We start from the raw sequence: 16,563 nt of genomic DNA on the forward strand, positions 1-16,563 counted from the left end.
GTCGTTTTTTAATACGGGAACTATAGGAGTTGCGTATTGTGAACGATCGATGGATACCAGAACACCTGATTCTACTAATCGCTTAAGTTCGTGTTCGACTTTATCCTTTAAGGCGAAAGGTACAGTCCGTGCCTTAAAAAACTTGGGTATTAAATTTTCTTTAAGTTGCAATTTTATCTTAAATCTATTAAAAGTACCCAATTCACCGCGCCACAAGTCTGGATACTTACCTAATAGAGTCCCTAGTTCTGTATCATGGTTAAAATACTTTAAATCACAGGTTATAACCAGATGAAAGGCGGACATAAAATCTCTACCCAGTATAGGTGGACCTCCATTTTTGACAACAAAAATTTTCAAAACCTTTTTAATTCTGTTAAATGATACTACAGCATTGAAATATCCCAAGAGGCTAATCCCATCCTCATCGCCAGTGAGATAAATAACTACAATAAAACACTTTTCCCAGATGACAGCTCGTTTTATTATTATTGGTTGCTAACGCAACCAGTGTGGACATCACACTAGTGTATTTTTAACGCCGGCGCACAGTGTTTCGCGTTGTATGGGGAGGTTGGTAATAATTATTTATGAAAATTTTTTAACAAATTTGGAGATATTTAATTTGTTTTTATAATATGTGTAAATAAGTCACTAAATTATTGTATTAACAAAAATATAATAATTATGCACATACGCCAAGCAATAAAAATGCACTTTTACGGTTTTTGGGCTACATAAGCATGGGCGCCAGAACAGGACACACAAAATTTAAATGACGTCTAAAAGAATACATCCTCAGCTACATTTTTGCAGAACATACTATGGGGTAGAAATGCATAGAAAAAAAATTACAATGCTTGCAAAAGGGTATTTGTAAGATCACATGAAAATCAACGGTTTTTGGGCTATGTTAGTATGGGCGCCGAAAAAGGACACGCATAATTTAAATGACATCTAAAAGAACACACCCTCAGCTATATTTCTGTAGTACATACTATGGGGTAGAAATGCACAGAAAAAAAATTAAAATGCTTACAAGATCTAAATGAGCACCTACGGTTTTTTGGCTAAGTCAGTATGGGCGCCGGAAAAAGGCGGAATATTTTTTAATGAAATCTAGAAGAACACATTCTAAGTTATATTTCGGTAGTACAAACTATGGGGTAGGACATAAACTAAAATGCTTGTTTACAACAAGATTGTGCCAAGGCACCTATCACAAGTTTCGATACTCTGTGAAAACGTAACATATACACAAAAACATAATTTTTGGATTTAAATATAATACATGTCATGACGAAATAATAGCTATCAAGGTTTACTACATAATTAACTTTTTTAGTGGAATAATACTCTGTTTAAAGTTATCATATTTTCTCGACCAAACCGATGTTCAATAATGACTACTTTTACTACGACTATTATGACTAAACCATACATTGAATGTTATTTTTATTTACAAATCTACATGTGCTATATATAGAGCTATCCTTTAATATTTTTAAAAGTTTACAATACTTTAATTTCGTATTTGGCATTTTGGCCAACCTCTCCTTACAACGCGAAACACTGTGCGGCGTCCAGAAACACGCTGTTTATTAATAGTTCCTAAACTAGTAATAATAAAATATTGCCTATGTTACTCACAGATAAATTACCTTTCTGAAGGGGAAAGAATTTTTAAAATCGGCCCAGTAGTTTTTGAGTTATTTCAATACATACAAAAATACAAAGTTTTCCTCTTTATAATATTAGTATAGATAAATAAATTAATACACAACAAGCTTTAATATAAGGGATAACATTGTTCAAGGCAAACAGAACCCTGGTTTATAACAAAATTAAATGAATCAGATGTTACACATAAGACTTTCGAAATTGTGACGTTTTTGAATGATGTATTGTCTAGCTTTTGATCGCGACTTCGATCATTAAGAACTCTTGTCTTTCATACGTATATTTTCCGTGTACATAAACTGTAAATGATGCTACTCACCAATATTTCTGGTTTTTCTTAAGTCAACAATGTCAGTGACATCTTCAGCACAATAGTACATTAACCGTCTTTCAGTTAATAGCAGCCATGCTGCTAGCCATTCGCCAGTAGCGCTCGCCTAATAATGAAGACACAATATTAATAACCTAATGGTTATTGTGCGACAACCTTAACAGATAAATATATACTTTCGCGGACTTTAATTTAGCTAATTGAATGAGCTACAATTCTTTCATACATCATTTTTATGTAGGTCTTTTCTGCGATTCATAATTTGCTTTTAATGATATCTCGTAAACTATTGATCGGAATTATATAGCTCCAAGGGCATTAGTAATGTGCATTAAATTCTCATTCATTTCGATTCATTCGATTCATACCGATCATGATTAATAGCGTTGAGAGTTGGGTATAGATTTCGATCGATATTTTAATGAAAAAAAGTGGTTATTGTGCGACAACCTTAATAGATAGGAATATGCTATCGCAGACTTTAATTTAGCAAATTTAAAGGGCTACAATTTTTTCAATATATCATTTTTATGTAAGTTTTATAGTAGTGTAGTAGTAGTTTTTTTATGCTACGTAAGCTAAGAAAGCAAAAATGACCCCAAATTTCGTCACGCGATTTTGAGCTAAACTATTTAACTACATCGTAGTCTTTGACTCCAAAAATGAAACAAAAATATGGGAGCCACCTGCAAGCACTACCTTTCGGATAAAAAAAGAATTATCAGAATCAGTGCACTAGCGGCGGAGTTATGCCGTAACACACATAAAAAAAATAAAAAAAAAATAAAAAATCATACAAGACGAATTGAGTACCTCCTTTCGGGAAGTCGGTCTAAAAAGAAACAAACAAAACCTATACATCCCCAGGGATGAATCACATAATATGTTTTACTCCAGACTTTGTTTCATATTTGTGCCAAATTTGCTGTGTAACTTATGTTTTCTCCCAGACTATACTCTTCTTCTGCACCAAATTTAATTGAAATCCTTTTAGGCATTTAGTCTACAAACACTAACAAACATCCTTCTATTCAAATATTCACATTTATAATAATACTAGCTGTTCCCATAGGATTTCATCCGCATGAAATAATGAAAATTTTATTTTATTATTTACATTGGCAAATTACAAATGTCAAAATGACATAACATGATGACAAACTTGCTTCCTTGATGTTGGCAGCAACTAGTGGTCTTTTTCCCACATTAGGGTTTTTATCCAAAATATTTACCTCCTATATTTAATGGCGTTAAAATATATAGTTTTAAGCGTGACACAAGTGTGGGGCTTTTTATTAAAAAAGTATTATTCAAAAATATGCTGTAATTGCTGACATCTTAGGCAACAAAGAAGTGTGTGTTTACGCTTTATTATAATAGTATAAATAAGAAGATTAGTTAATATCTGTTGACAAGGGAGTGTCCATTGCACTTTAAAATAATATGAATCCACCAACCTTTAGATAGCACCATCCAAGCCGTGTATATTCTATGTCTTTGTCATAAGGAAATGTGGATGTCAGATTTTTAGCAATATTTTGAGTCCAAGTTAATCTGTCAGCAGAGGTTGGGCAACCAAATGTTATTTTTAATGTTGAACTTTGTTTCACACTGCAAGATCCCGGGTTTGATATGCCCACTTCGAAGCAATATAAGTAATTTTTCCTGCAAAGACACATAAAAATAATCCTTCAATGCTTACTGGATAAATGTTTTTTTTAGTTAACAAAAAATTAATAATTGATATTTAATCATAAATTCAACAACATATGTGTATTTTGAGAAGTGCAGTATTTCAAAAGTATCTAGAATTGTTTTTAATATACAATTCACAGTATAAATGAAAAAACTCACCAATCGAATTCCTTCACAGTGTGTACTGATGTCACATTATCTAGATTATAGACCTCCTTAAGAATTTTTCTAGAGGAGTCAGTATAACAAATCAACTTTTTCTCAGTCAAAACACAAAATAATGATTTTAAAGTATAAATCAAATTATCATCAAAAACCCATGTCAAATTGCCATCGTAATAGGGACCGTGAGCATTAATATTGGGTTTTTTTAAAAGTATCACATTGGGTTGTGAGTGTACACTAAACATATTTGATGGCGGAGTTGGCTCACTTATCTGAATTTCACTGTCCTGGCTCAAACTAACAATCTCGATAACGCTATCCTCAGGAGTGGATCTTACTGATGCACTATCTACAATAATGGTTTCAGACGTGGTACTGTCCGATTCGCTGCTCGGTATAATGCATTCCATATTTTGTGTAAACTGGTTTCTTAGACATTCTGTCTTTGATGTTTGCCATACTAAATTTGAGTTGATATCAGGTCCATCCTCTTCAAATTGTAAAGAATAAGGTTTTTCATCATCAGAATCATCAGATGAGTCAATAATTACTGCATCCATAATCTCGCTGTTACTTTGATTATTATATTTTCCGTTGGGCTTTCTAGTATCCAGTGGATCAAATTCACTGATAGTAAAGTTATTACTATTCATTTCTGGTTTTATGGCCCAATCTTGTGAATGTGATGGTGAGCTATCTGAAGATATGTTGAAAATAGGTAAATCATTGTTGTGATCATCATCGTTATTATTTTTCACTGCACTAGTTATGGTGGAATTTGCATTTATTACTTCTGCATGTTTTGATGACAGATTACTATCCATCTCTGTGGTTATTGTGTGAGGTACATGTGGATCTGCTTTTTTATTTTTGTGTTTTAACATAGATTTTGTCGATAATCTTCCAGTAATTACTCGTTTATTTTTTTTAGATCTTGACAATGTAAAACGAGACAATGATGCTAGTTTTTCTTGAGAATCGGGAACATTAATTGGTTTTTCCGAAGATGAGTCCATCTTGCGACTGAATTAAATACCTGAAAACAATTTTGGCATTAAAATAGAAAAAAACAAGCCTATTTGTCACTAACAATGAAGCAATAAAATTATTTATTTTCAAATTGTCCTTTTATTAAGTACATTTTTTGTTAAATAACAGAAAAGGGACAAGCACTGTTGCTATGGCCTTAGACACTTATAATATATCCAAACATTCATTCCATTTCGGAAATCCATTAATCCGAGCATGCAAGACTTTTTCTCTGGATTGCGTATAGGATAATAGCAGAGATTTTCTTTTCCCATTACTTTTTACATTATTTGTAATTTTGAAGATAAATGCTTGTGACAGTTGACACTACCGAACTGCCACTAACTATAACTGCCCAAATTTGGATGGTTATAGTTAGTGGCAGTTCATCAAATATGACGTCATTTTGACCAGCGTAGAACTGGTGCAGCGAATATCATGAACATCCGTAGACGTAACCACCAGGAATGCACTGGTTAAGGTTTATAGTTAGTTAATGTAAAACACCATTAGTACATTTTAAGATCATTCCAAATACAGTTGAACCTCGATAACTCAAACATCGGTAACTTAAAAACCTCTACTTCAAAAACTAATATGTTCCCTTCCCATCAGAGCCCAAAACCTCTACAACATAGACCCTTGATAACTTAATACCTCTATAACTATTTTGTGTTTCCCTTGGACTTTAACTTATCAAGGTTCTACTGTATTACTGTTACAAATAATTTTAACTTTAACGATAAACGGCGATATGGTGAAACTTACCCTGTTGTCAATACAGCCCATTCACGTTACTTTATATATAATAACAATATATCTTTTGATTTCTAGTAACTTAGACATAAAGTAAGTTAAATACTAACGATTAATAAGATAATCTACAGGAATATTGAAAAAGTTACAAAAATGAGAATGCTTAGCGCAGCCACGAACAAAATGACAAGAAGAAAGGCGCCAAAATGTCAAATGACCACCAAAGAGTAGTGTTTGCTGAAGAGTATATAAAATGTTGTTTCCTTTATAAATGTTCAGTTATGCGTGAAAATTTAAAATTTAAGAAAAAAACAGGTATGTTTAGGAGGTTTTACTTTGTGTATTTATAACAAACTGAGTACTTTTGAAATTCCTTAGTAGGAAAAAACTTTTTTTTAGCATTGTCGTTGCTAAGTAAAAAATTAAAATTTAAACTTTACTGACATTTTTGTAATATTTTTAATTGTTTTTGCGCTTTGTATTTAATATTTCCATTTAATTTAGAAAATTCTATGTTATAAAATACAAATTGTAGTTAGTAAAAAAAAGTTATCGATTTACTTGCTATATATTCCAAATATGTGAGAAAATTATTAAAATACCCGCCATTACATTTTTTTTCAATTTAAAACATTGTTTATGTATGAAGTTAATCTTAAAACTCCTATGATATAAAAAAAACAACAAAGACCGTAGGTCGCTATTGCGCATGCCCTAAGCGACCTATCCAGGACCATAGAATTGATATATTTGTTTCGAGATCTAATGGAGCCTCGAGGGAGGTATTTCTCTTACTATTATTCCGTGCAAGCAGCAACCTACTATCATCAGCCACTTTTTTCTGCAGGTGTAAGTATTAAAAATTTTAAGAAATCAACTATAATCTACTTTTCATTTCCAAAGTAAAAAAGATCCGTTGCGAGTCTTTAGTAATTAAAATATGGATATTCCGAATGCAAATTATGTACCGTGAGCATAATTGAAAATATTGTTTAAATTTATGATATGCTTAAAAGGCTCGTCTTAGACTTTGTTTATAAACGGTTTGTTACGATTTATAATGACATTTTATCTTGGCGCACTTATTGCTTCCAAATTGACACTGCAATGACGATACGATAAAAGTGATACATAATTAGTTCAATATAAAATTAGAATTACCGTCTAGTGCTTGTTATTATCAAATGCTTATTGCTACCTAATTGTAAGGTAGAGCCAAATTAACAGCTCAGCTCGCTGCTGCACTGGCTCATTGTTAAAAGGTTTAATGCAGGTCAATAATTCTGGCGTCGCAGATTTGAATCATCGACTCGTCTAGATCAGATTCCTTCGGCGGGCGGGATCATGTATGTTCGTACCATTTTGAACGTAAGGAATTGCTGTTTTTAATAGTATTATATGGTTCTAGTGAGATGTTTTATGTTTCAGATGCAAGCGGTGAATTTTGTGCCGATGTCGCAACCGCCGCCGCCGCCTCCGCCGCCGCCGCCGCCGCCCTCGCAGGCTATCGACGACTATGGCATTAAAGATGTTTGGAATTACAATCTTCATGAAGAATTTCATGTTATTAGACAGGTAAGTTATTAGTAATTATCTATTGTAGTAAAACAAGAAACAAATTGATAATGCAATTGTAAAATACATATTGTAAATGTTCTGTTTAGAATGGTTAGGTTCTTTATGACATTAATTAAAATAGTTGGAAGTAGTAAGAATGAAGAAGATCACTTTGTGTTAATGTGATTTGTGGATGTCTAACAGTGATGGTAGTAGACAACCAGTGGGTTGGAGATAGAACATTAAACATTATATTATTGTTAGATATGAAGATCACTAACCACTATTAGTACACAAGGCTGAACGACACTTTTAATATGTATGCAGCATTTAAAAGTCATTATGAGATAAAAATATATTTGTCCCAAATTTAATTTACCAATTCTGTAGGTTTTAGGTTAAAGTGAAATTCTATGAACACACAGATGACTACAATATAATCTATTTGCATTTTTCTTTAATCATTTAATTACAAATGGTCACGATTATTAAATTATTTACATTTCATAATGCTCTGAGTTATTTAAAACTTGGTGGCAGTGATTTTTCATTAAAATTTTGTGAATATTCAAACATTTTTGACAAATGCTCTAAGTAATATCTCATTGGACATTTTAGATATTGTAAAGAATTCACAACTTCTTTGTTACACTTTGCTATGCCATGAAACAGTTATGATTGATTCAATTGAAGACTGGTGACTGAGTTGGCCACATAATTCTCCAGTGTTATCCCGCTCCATCTATTCTTTGTTGACATTGTGAAGATAATCATTGTGGAGTATCAGTGAATGTTGGTGCAAATACTTAGTACAAATATGTGGACAAAAAATGTAAGAAAACAAACAGCTGGATTAAAGATACAATGTTTTGAATGAAACTTATGGACATTCACACTAACAAGTGCAGTATTTGCAAAACAAATTTAAATTTGATGGACTATGGTGCAGTCTATGCAATCAGATCGGCCCTGAATTGATTTAAGGCTATCAACCTCACCACTGGATACCTTCAGTCTCCGTTCAACCAAATCTTAAATAATTCTAGGGAAACTCATTGCACATTTGCATGGTGTACCTAGATATTGTTTTTACGAGTCCTACATATTAAAATATTGGACCTATACTTGCAATATCATATCAATTAACACTGAAGTGTCCAACTACCAAAGATAGGTTGTTTCTTCAGTATACCATCTTGCTTGGCATCACTCCTCCCATCAAAAGTACCATTAGGTAATGGTTTATGAGGGTTTAATTAGTAATGGCCATGATTTAATGGGAAAATCTTCAAAATCAGCTTTTTCAAAGTGTCACCCACAAAGTAATGCTTTTCGTAGTTAACTGTTATCTCATTTTGTATTGTTTATAAACAAAACAGAGATTAAAATGTATTTTAAAGACTACAAACATTAAATTGTACAAAGATAAAAAACAAGTTTATATTATTTTTATTGATTTAGTACTGACATTGTTATGGTTACTGATTGTAATAAAATTTCGTTGGATGCCCCTAAGAAAAAATTCGTATCTATTTAATAATAAATGTTTTGTTGTAATTTTGGTTATTGATAACTGGCTTAATGGTGTATGGCTCGGATTGAGCCGGGAGGTAAAGTCTAACACTTGATGTAAAATGAAATTTACATAACAATATGACTTTTTATATCAGAAATGTGATATAAAAAGTCACAACATATTATTGATGTATTAAGTATATTGCAGATTGTGCAGAAGTATCATTGGGTGGCCATGGATACTGAGTTTCCAGGGGTAGTGGCAAGACCTATTGGTGAATTTCGATCAACTGCAGATTACCAATATCAATTATTAAGGTAAGCTTATAATTATTCTTAACTAGTTATAAAGAAAAGATCATTTTAATAGTATTTAAAACTGACTTGACTATTTTAGTATTTGTATTGGACAAATTTCTTTGCAGGTGCAATGTGGATTTACTGAGGATTATCCAACTTGGGCTCACATTCATGGATGAAACTGGCAAAACTCCAACTGGATATACAACTTGGCAGTTTAATTTTAAATTTAGCTTACAGTAAGTTGAAACATTTGTATTGGTGTTTGATTTGTTTGTTTTATTTTCTACTAGCTTTCGCCCGCCACTCTGTCCGCGCGGAATTAAAAAAAAAAACAAAAGTAAGTAGCCTATGTGTTCTTCTAGACTATCCTCTATCTAGATGCCAAATTTCATCGAGATCCACTCAGCAGTTTAGCCGTTTAGGCTACAAACTCTAACAAACATCCATCCATCCATCTAAACTTTCACATTTATAATATTAGTAAGATAATTGCAGACTAATATTCCAACAATGTGTTAATTATTGTTTGCAGGGAGGATATGTACGCTCAGGATTCCATTGATTTACTGCAAAATTCCGGTTTGCAATTTCGTAAACATGAAGAAGAAGGAATTGATCCCTTTGAGTTTGCAGAACTGATTATGACCTCAGGTTTGACATTTGTTTATATACATGCAACAATGAAAGTAAATATTTTGGAAGTTGATAATTGTAATCTTTCAGAACAGTATTTATCTGTTTATTTCAAATTATTAGCAAACATATGAACATATTAGTGTCAATCATTTATTTTTGCTTCTATACAAGGTAAATGTTGTAATTTCTGATAATGTTTTTAAATCTTGTAAAATATTAATAACTGCCATTGCAAATTTATAAGAATTGAAACTTTTATATTTGATTAAGTGTGGAAGTATCATTATATTAGTAATTTTAGATTTGATGATGAAGATGTGTCTGTAATAGCAAAAATAATTTCATTCTAGGATTGGTGTTAATGGATAACATCAAATGGCTAAGTTTCCATTCGGGATACGATTTTGGCTACTTGTTGAAGCTTTTGACTGATCAAAACTTGCCAGCGGAAGAAAATGAGTTTTTCCAAACTCTGCACATGTATTTTCCCACCATATATGATGTGAAAGTAAGTAGAATACTTTTATTTGTGTTAAGGGAAAGAAAAATTGTTTATTAACAACTTGTAGTTGTAAACAGTGTAAACTGACTTATAGTTTATAATATAAGGTGGCAAACTCGCAAGCGGCCACCTGAATCCATTGAAATGGAAAGCGACCGCAGCCCATAAACATCCGCAATTGCAGATGCGTTGTCTGCCCTTCATCAACGGAGGAGGAGACGCACATAGAGAGGACATTTTCCCTTCCTATGTGTCTCCTCCACCGTCAAATCCACTTTTCCAAAGGGAAAGGGACCAAAATGAAGCCTCCAGCACCACACTCATCAGACTGTACGCGAAATAGCTTCCTCTTCACGCCTGTTTTCTGTGCGGTTGTGGTATTACACCAGGGGTGCCGGCCCTGCAGTGTGAACATGTTAAAGTGGGTTCTACCACTGTAAAACTAATAATTTGTTATTCTGCCATTGTTAATGTTTTTTATTTTCAATATTCCAGTACTTAATGAAGTTGTGCAAGAATCTGAAAGGCGGCTTGCAGGAAGTCGCAGATCAGTTGGAGTTGCGCCGCATTGGGCCCCAGCATCAAGCCGGATCTGATTCACATCTCACTGGCATGGCATTCTTCAAGATTAAGGAGGTAAGTTTCTATAATACTTACATAAATAGAATAAAACCCTAAGGTAGGCTGAGCCATCCAGAAATCTCATGTCTTAGTCGTTCCAAGATTTTTACTAATAACACATTGTTAGAAGTATTTTTGACCTAAGTAGGAATTGACATGAAAAATATTTTTGAATACTTGTGATATCTTTGCGAATTGTAATCGCGTATTGTGGTAGATATTCTTCGATGACAACATTGAAAACTCGAGCGGGCATCTGTACGGATTGGGTGCGCCGTTCTTCGCCACCACCAACAACTTCCCCGACGGTGGCGATGGGAAGCCATCCTGATGCTCGGCCGCCGGGCCCAGCGGCCGCGCGGGACCCTCTCACGAGCGCAGTTTCGTCGTTACCGAATAAATACTGATTAACCATTCTATAATAATTATTTCTTCAAAACCATTGTCAGTGATTACATTTATAACATGATTAAAAATTGTAATTGTAGTTGCAAGTATATAACAATATTTAACTTTATCTTATAAGTAATATATGTGTTTACGTAGACCTTTATGTGCGCAAAAAATGATTACTTGATTACTGATAAGGAAAACTGTTTATCATTGTTGGATGTCGCTGGATATAGTAACATTGAGATTTTCGCATATTGAGATATTCAACGACTAACTCCCAAATGGAGCAACAATTCTTTTGCTAGGATTTGATTTACATATAACATCATATACCTAAGTACTACTTATTAATAAGTGGATGTTACATTTTAAGACTTTTCTCCTTTATTTGTAACCTTTAAGTAATTTGGATTATTGTCTTTAACTAGTAATATTAATTTTGTAGCTTGTATTTAAACTTTGAAAATATTCATTAAACTTATATCCAATTTCTTAGCATTTTCAGTCATAACACTCACTGTATTGTGTCTTCACACTGCTAAAGTTAAATAGGCCATGTTTTGATAAACAAGCATAAAATATAAGCCCCATTATATGTGATTTCCTCATATCCATGAATCTTTTAACTGAATTCTAACAGACAAATGTTAATGAGCAATAACACAATAACCTCAGTACAGGCACAAAAAGTACAGCACATTCGCTGCCTTGTTAAAGATTAAAATAAATTGTTATTTATAGAGGGGACATTAAAAGCGCTTTTCACATATGGATATCTCAGAAGCATAAATAATACTGTAATAACAAAGACACTTTGTTACTAGTGTTTTTATTTATATAGTCCTGTGGTTGTTGGTTATTGACCGACTTCCCAAAATGAGGAGGTACTCAATTTGTCTGTATGTTTTTTTTTTAGATGGATCAAATTAGTATTCTATACTGTCATTTTGGAGGTTATTTTTAAAGGAAAAGTCAAGCAGCATTTGGTTTGGACCCTAGAAACCCAGTTTAGATCTGTTTCCAGCGGATTCTGTATTTAATCATTTTATTTAAATCAAATCAATTTATCATTGTTAAACTCCAGAACTGTGTTCCATATTTATATTCCATATAAAGATATATAATATGTAAAGTCAAAATAATCTACACTGGGGTACCTTGGATAACTAAGGCCTAATCATCCCTATCTTAAGTATGACTCGGAGTCCCTCTCACTAGGGATCTACTGTGAATATGATTTCATCTCCTAATCTTCAGTTAGGGATGGAATAGTCTTAACATAATAGAAATAGTCTTACTTGGCGCTCGTATACAGAATAATAGAAATCTTAATTATTGTTGTTTATAATCAACGCACTGTTCAACTATGTTGTTAGTTTATGATACAATAATGAGTACACACAGTAATTTCCTTAATACGTATGTGAATATAAAATTAACGTCAAGAAGGCCATACTTCCAGGTGCACAAATACGTTACAATAAAGGTTCAGTCACTGCAATTGAAATACGAAATAAAACAACTTTCAGCAAAATATTTTTAAGTCAATTAGTATATAACATTTTTTTTTAATTACAAATCTAAAAATATGCTTCGCCTTGAGAGTTAGGGAATTTCTTGATTAACAAATGGTAACAAATTCTGTTTTCAGAAGACACAAGATGATTCACATTTTCAAATGTAATTACTGGACCCCTTACTTCTTCTCAGCGATAAAAATATCTCCCACTTAAAAAAAAACTCTCTTGCATTACTTTTAAACGCTTTCAACACTTTATTTCGTGGAATAATATTAAAATGCTACACTAAATGCGTAGAGTAATGACGCGAAATGAACTGACAAGCTATGTCACTATTACCATATTGCTCTAACATTAAATGTCACTTCTTATTGCCGGGTGCCAAAAGAATGTACATCTATATCATATTTAGACAAACTATAGTTTGACAATTCATGTGACTTACGTAATAAGCAAATTACTGTGTGAACTCAGAAATATCTGATGATTGATGATTTTATACCACATTGTTTCGTTCAAACCACGGGCGTACCATATAGTTTGAACTGTGCGTTGATTGTAAACAAAAATCATTAAGATTTCTATTATTCTCTAGATTTTCTAGTTACATTGTAAGGTTCAAGTACTTCCTTCAGAATTTGCATTTTGGTTTTCTTAACGGAAGGATTTTCCTTAAATGTGGAAACATGACTGCAGGACAACAGTGTGAAAATTAATTGCGTACAATTTCTTGCATTATCTCATATTCACAATTATTAAAATAATATGTTTTAATTGAAATAACCAAGTCTATCTTGAAGAGTATAATTCGCAGAATCTATCATAATGTTGACTGGCGACACTCGCTTAAGGTAAAGTATAGTATAGAGCATTATTTCATTTCTATATGTGTCAAAATAAGATTTGACTTTGACATTTTCTGTACGGTAATGACATCTGACTTTTCGTGCAAGTCTAGAAATATGAATTTTAATGTTACACTATAGCGGTTGCCCGCGATTCAGTACCGGTTTTAGCGCTATTACATGACCTAAAAGGAATACAAATGAAAGACGAATAGATTCAAATGCACATTTATTTATGTCCAGAAAAAATCACAATAGTAAAAGCTGTTAAAACTTTAATAAAAAATGGGTCTTGATTATTAAAAACATACAAAGATCAAAACGAATATTAAAAATAATTTCCTACCTAGATTTCTGCTCAAAAGTTTCCAATTTTGTGTCTTTTACTAATATAGTGAATGTCAAAAATATAAAAACAGAAGGATACAAATCATTTAAGGTGCATTGTAATCTAAAGTGCCATTTTATCTTTATTATATACACTTGTAAGAACTCTACCACTACATTATGCAATACAAGTTATAGTTAAATAAGGATTAAAATAAATTTGTTCATTATACTCATATCAATTGATGTTTGCAACACTTGTATACTATCTGGTTGACTACATTTGTAATATAAAGAAAGTTGTCATCAACCAAAGATAAGCAATTGATGATTTCATATACATAAATAAATAAAACATTATGCTTTCCCCACATTGAACATAGCTTTTGTCGAAATTTAAACTAAATAGAATTCAGTTAATAGTAAAATTAAATAACAAAACATATGTACAAATTAGCAATAAATAATTACAAAATATACCATAAAAATTAAAATAAGCTGCCTTTTTTCTCAAATCAAGTTGACAGAATAATTAATATCTATTTACTTTCCACTGATACTTTAGGGTCCAAAAATGATAGTTAATCTATCCATAACTTGGGACCGCAAAGAAGAAATTTTGACTAAGCTTGAAATCGCACTACAAAACCTATGTTTAATATAATAAAAATTAAATGTTAATCAAACTCAAAAGTAATGTCAAATATGGAACAAATATTAAACTTATAGGTTATATAGATTAACCATGATTGTAGGATCTTATCTTACCTAGGATTGATAAAACGCACAATCACCTTGATTTTGTAAAGTTTACAAATCAATCCGAAATTCAATATACCAATAATAAAAAAATAATGAAAGCTTACAAAATGAATGTCGAAGTCAGAGGAAGTAGTGATGTTACATTGTCGAAAAGATTGAGAAAATATAAGAGAGATACTGGTGAATATTACTAAAATTAATTTTAGTTAATAACAAATATTACTTATGAAGTTATAATTTGTGTACTGGTTTAATTAATTTAAAGACAAAATGTATATATAGATGTGTGCGCAAATCAGAAGTTTTCATCTGTTAATTCAATATTTACTAAACATTTGAATGGGGTCAGGGAACTAACAAAAACATATTAAATGCAATACCTCAATATATCTAAAATGTGACTATCTCTAAGTTTCCATGTGTGTTGTAATACTTTTAAATATAGCAGTGATCATTTGATGTGTTAGAATTACTGTGATGTATTTTTGTCGCAAATCTAAACTGCTATTTACTAATGCTCAAAAACTTAATTGATTATCTTCTAATACAAAATTGTTTATTCGAATATTGAAACATCACATTCCAATGGTTCCTAAAGAAAAGCTAAACATAGTTTACATGTTTGTCGATATGACTGATCCAGTGTTCACACGAAAAACTACTATTATGACATTGAAAATTGATTACATAAACCGCAGATCGATTCGACAGTAATCTTTCAATTGCATGAATGATCTTTGAGCTTAATCTTCTTAATAAGGGGTTTTTCCGGGTTTGGTTATGTTTAGCATGTATCAATTGAGCTGTCTCATATGGAAAGGTATAAACAATCTTGTATCCAACACAGTATCACATATTACTATATCGTATTAACCCTTTTGTATATTTATTAGCATTTATTTTTAATGCATCCAAATATAGTTTGTTAAAATGTAAACTCAAGATCCGAATGTAAATTGTTAATTGAAATTGGCTAATCCTATTTGAAGTTAAAAGTACAAGACGCTATCGAATGTTATTATAAAGCTTTATGCTTATACAAGTCGGTATACTTTAATCATAAACACCCATTTTAAAGAATCACTTCGAAATTGAATTAATATTATTGGTATATATCGCTAAAACTACTTTACTTTGCTACATGTAAACTTGTTATTTTAAACAGTCAAAGTTAACAAGTTTATTCAGTGTTGTCAGAGTCAAATTCCCTATATTTAAGGTTCATAATCGGGTTTAAAAAGTAAGCGATCAAATTTTTCTAACTATAATATGATCCGCTTGTACATAAAAAGTGTCGAGAAAATTATGCTGCGAGAAGACATTTTCATTGGCAATGAAGACATTTTTTTGACAATTACATGTTGTAAGCGATGTATATGGCATCTATCTGGTCGGATAGAAAGCCGTCGCGAAGGTGCATGCGCTGCTTCTCTCCACGCGAGTTGATCGGCACCACGCCGGGGTCCACGACTACCACAACGCCGACGATTAAGTGGTGTTCCTCCAGCACCGTGTTGGTGACCAGCGGCACCAGGTTCAGGGCCTCGCTGTCGTTACCGTCCAGTTCCACCACCACCACCAGCAGGTTGGTCCAAGTGAACACGGCGCTGAAAACAACACAATGATTACCCTCCTCTTTCTTTGTTTGCATCGGTAGAACAAAGATGGAACTGCACTTCCAAACTATGTAACGGCGACTATTATACCTAAGAACTATCACTAGTTAGCAGTTTTTGATTAATACCATTTAAATAACGAACCAGTTAAAAAAAAACATTTAACTATACGCACCATTCGGCTATTTTCTTGTGGCATCTCATGACAGAGTTTTCAATGTCGATGGGATGATATCGCATACCGCGAAGCATGATTGTTTCGTCGAGCGCGCCGACCACGAACACCGCGTCGTGAGTATCGTGCGTGTCC

The 16,563-nt window shown here is 32.5% G+C and overlaps 3 protein-coding genes across 5 annotated transcripts in view; 1 reads left to right on the forward strand and 2 right to left on the reverse strand.

Moving 5' to 3' along the window:
• Positions 1–5,848, reverse strand: part of LOC106111998 (arf-GAP with Rho-GAP domain, ANK repeat and PH domain-containing protein 2) — a 16,744-nt gene extending 10,896 nt beyond the window's left edge. Inside the window, exons 1-4 of the mRNA XM_013294231.1 lie at positions 5,669–5,848; positions 3,866–4,907; positions 3,469–3,676; positions 2,000–2,117 (exon numbers count right to left, since the gene is read on the reverse strand). Of these exons, the coding sequence (XP_013149685.1) occupies positions 2,000–2,117; positions 3,469–3,676; positions 3,866–4,887 (1,348 nt within the window). The 5' untranslated portion in view covers positions 4,888–4,907; positions 5,669–5,848. The remainder of the gene's footprint in view (positions 1–1,999; positions 2,118–3,468; positions 3,677–3,865; positions 4,908–5,668) is intronic.
• Positions 5,849–6,406: 558 nt separating this feature from the next.
• On the forward strand, positions 6,407–11,674 carry LOC106111865 (CCR4-NOT transcription complex subunit 7-like). 3 transcript variants are annotated; one of them, XM_013294034.1, is made up of 8 exons: positions 6,407–6,505; positions 7,085–7,231; positions 8,937–9,046; positions 9,154–9,267; positions 9,564–9,682; positions 10,018–10,175; positions 10,665–10,805; positions 11,008–11,674. In XM_013294034.1, the coding sequence occupies exons 1-8, from the start codon at positions 6,422–6,424 to the stop codon at positions 11,119–11,121; spliced, it is 987 nt and encodes a 328-aa protein (XP_013149488.1). In that variant the 5' UTR covers positions 6,407–6,421; the 3' UTR covers positions 11,122–11,674. The 3 variants fall into 3 exon arrangements, with proteins under 3 accessions (XP_013149488.1, XP_013149497.1, XP_013149507.1); XM_013294043.1 differs by lacking the exon at positions 6,407–6,505 and adding an exon at positions 6,734–7,006; XM_013294053.1 differs by lacking the exon at positions 6,407–6,505 and adding an exon at positions 6,734–7,002.
• A 3,005-nt stretch (positions 11,675–14,679) lies between these two features.
• LOC106111839 (disco-interacting protein 2) overlaps positions 14,680–16,563 on the reverse strand; it is a 50,925-nt gene continuing 49,041 nt past the window's right edge. Inside the window, exons 16-17 of the mRNA XM_013293999.1 lie at positions 16,429–16,562; positions 14,680–16,244 (exon numbers count right to left, since the gene is read on the reverse strand). Coding sequence (XP_013149453.1) covers positions 15,992–16,244; positions 16,429–16,562 — 387 coding nt within the window. The 3' untranslated portion in view covers positions 14,680–15,991. The remainder of the gene's footprint in view (positions 16,245–16,428; position 16,563) is intronic.

This window comes from Papilio polytes, unplaced genomic scaffold (genome assembly GCF_000836215.1).
Source record: "Papilio polytes unplaced genomic scaffold, Ppol_1.0 DF824381.1, whole genome shotgun sequence".
Taxonomy (NCBI): Eukaryota; Metazoa; Arthropoda; class Insecta; order Lepidoptera; family Papilionidae; genus Papilio; species Papilio polytes.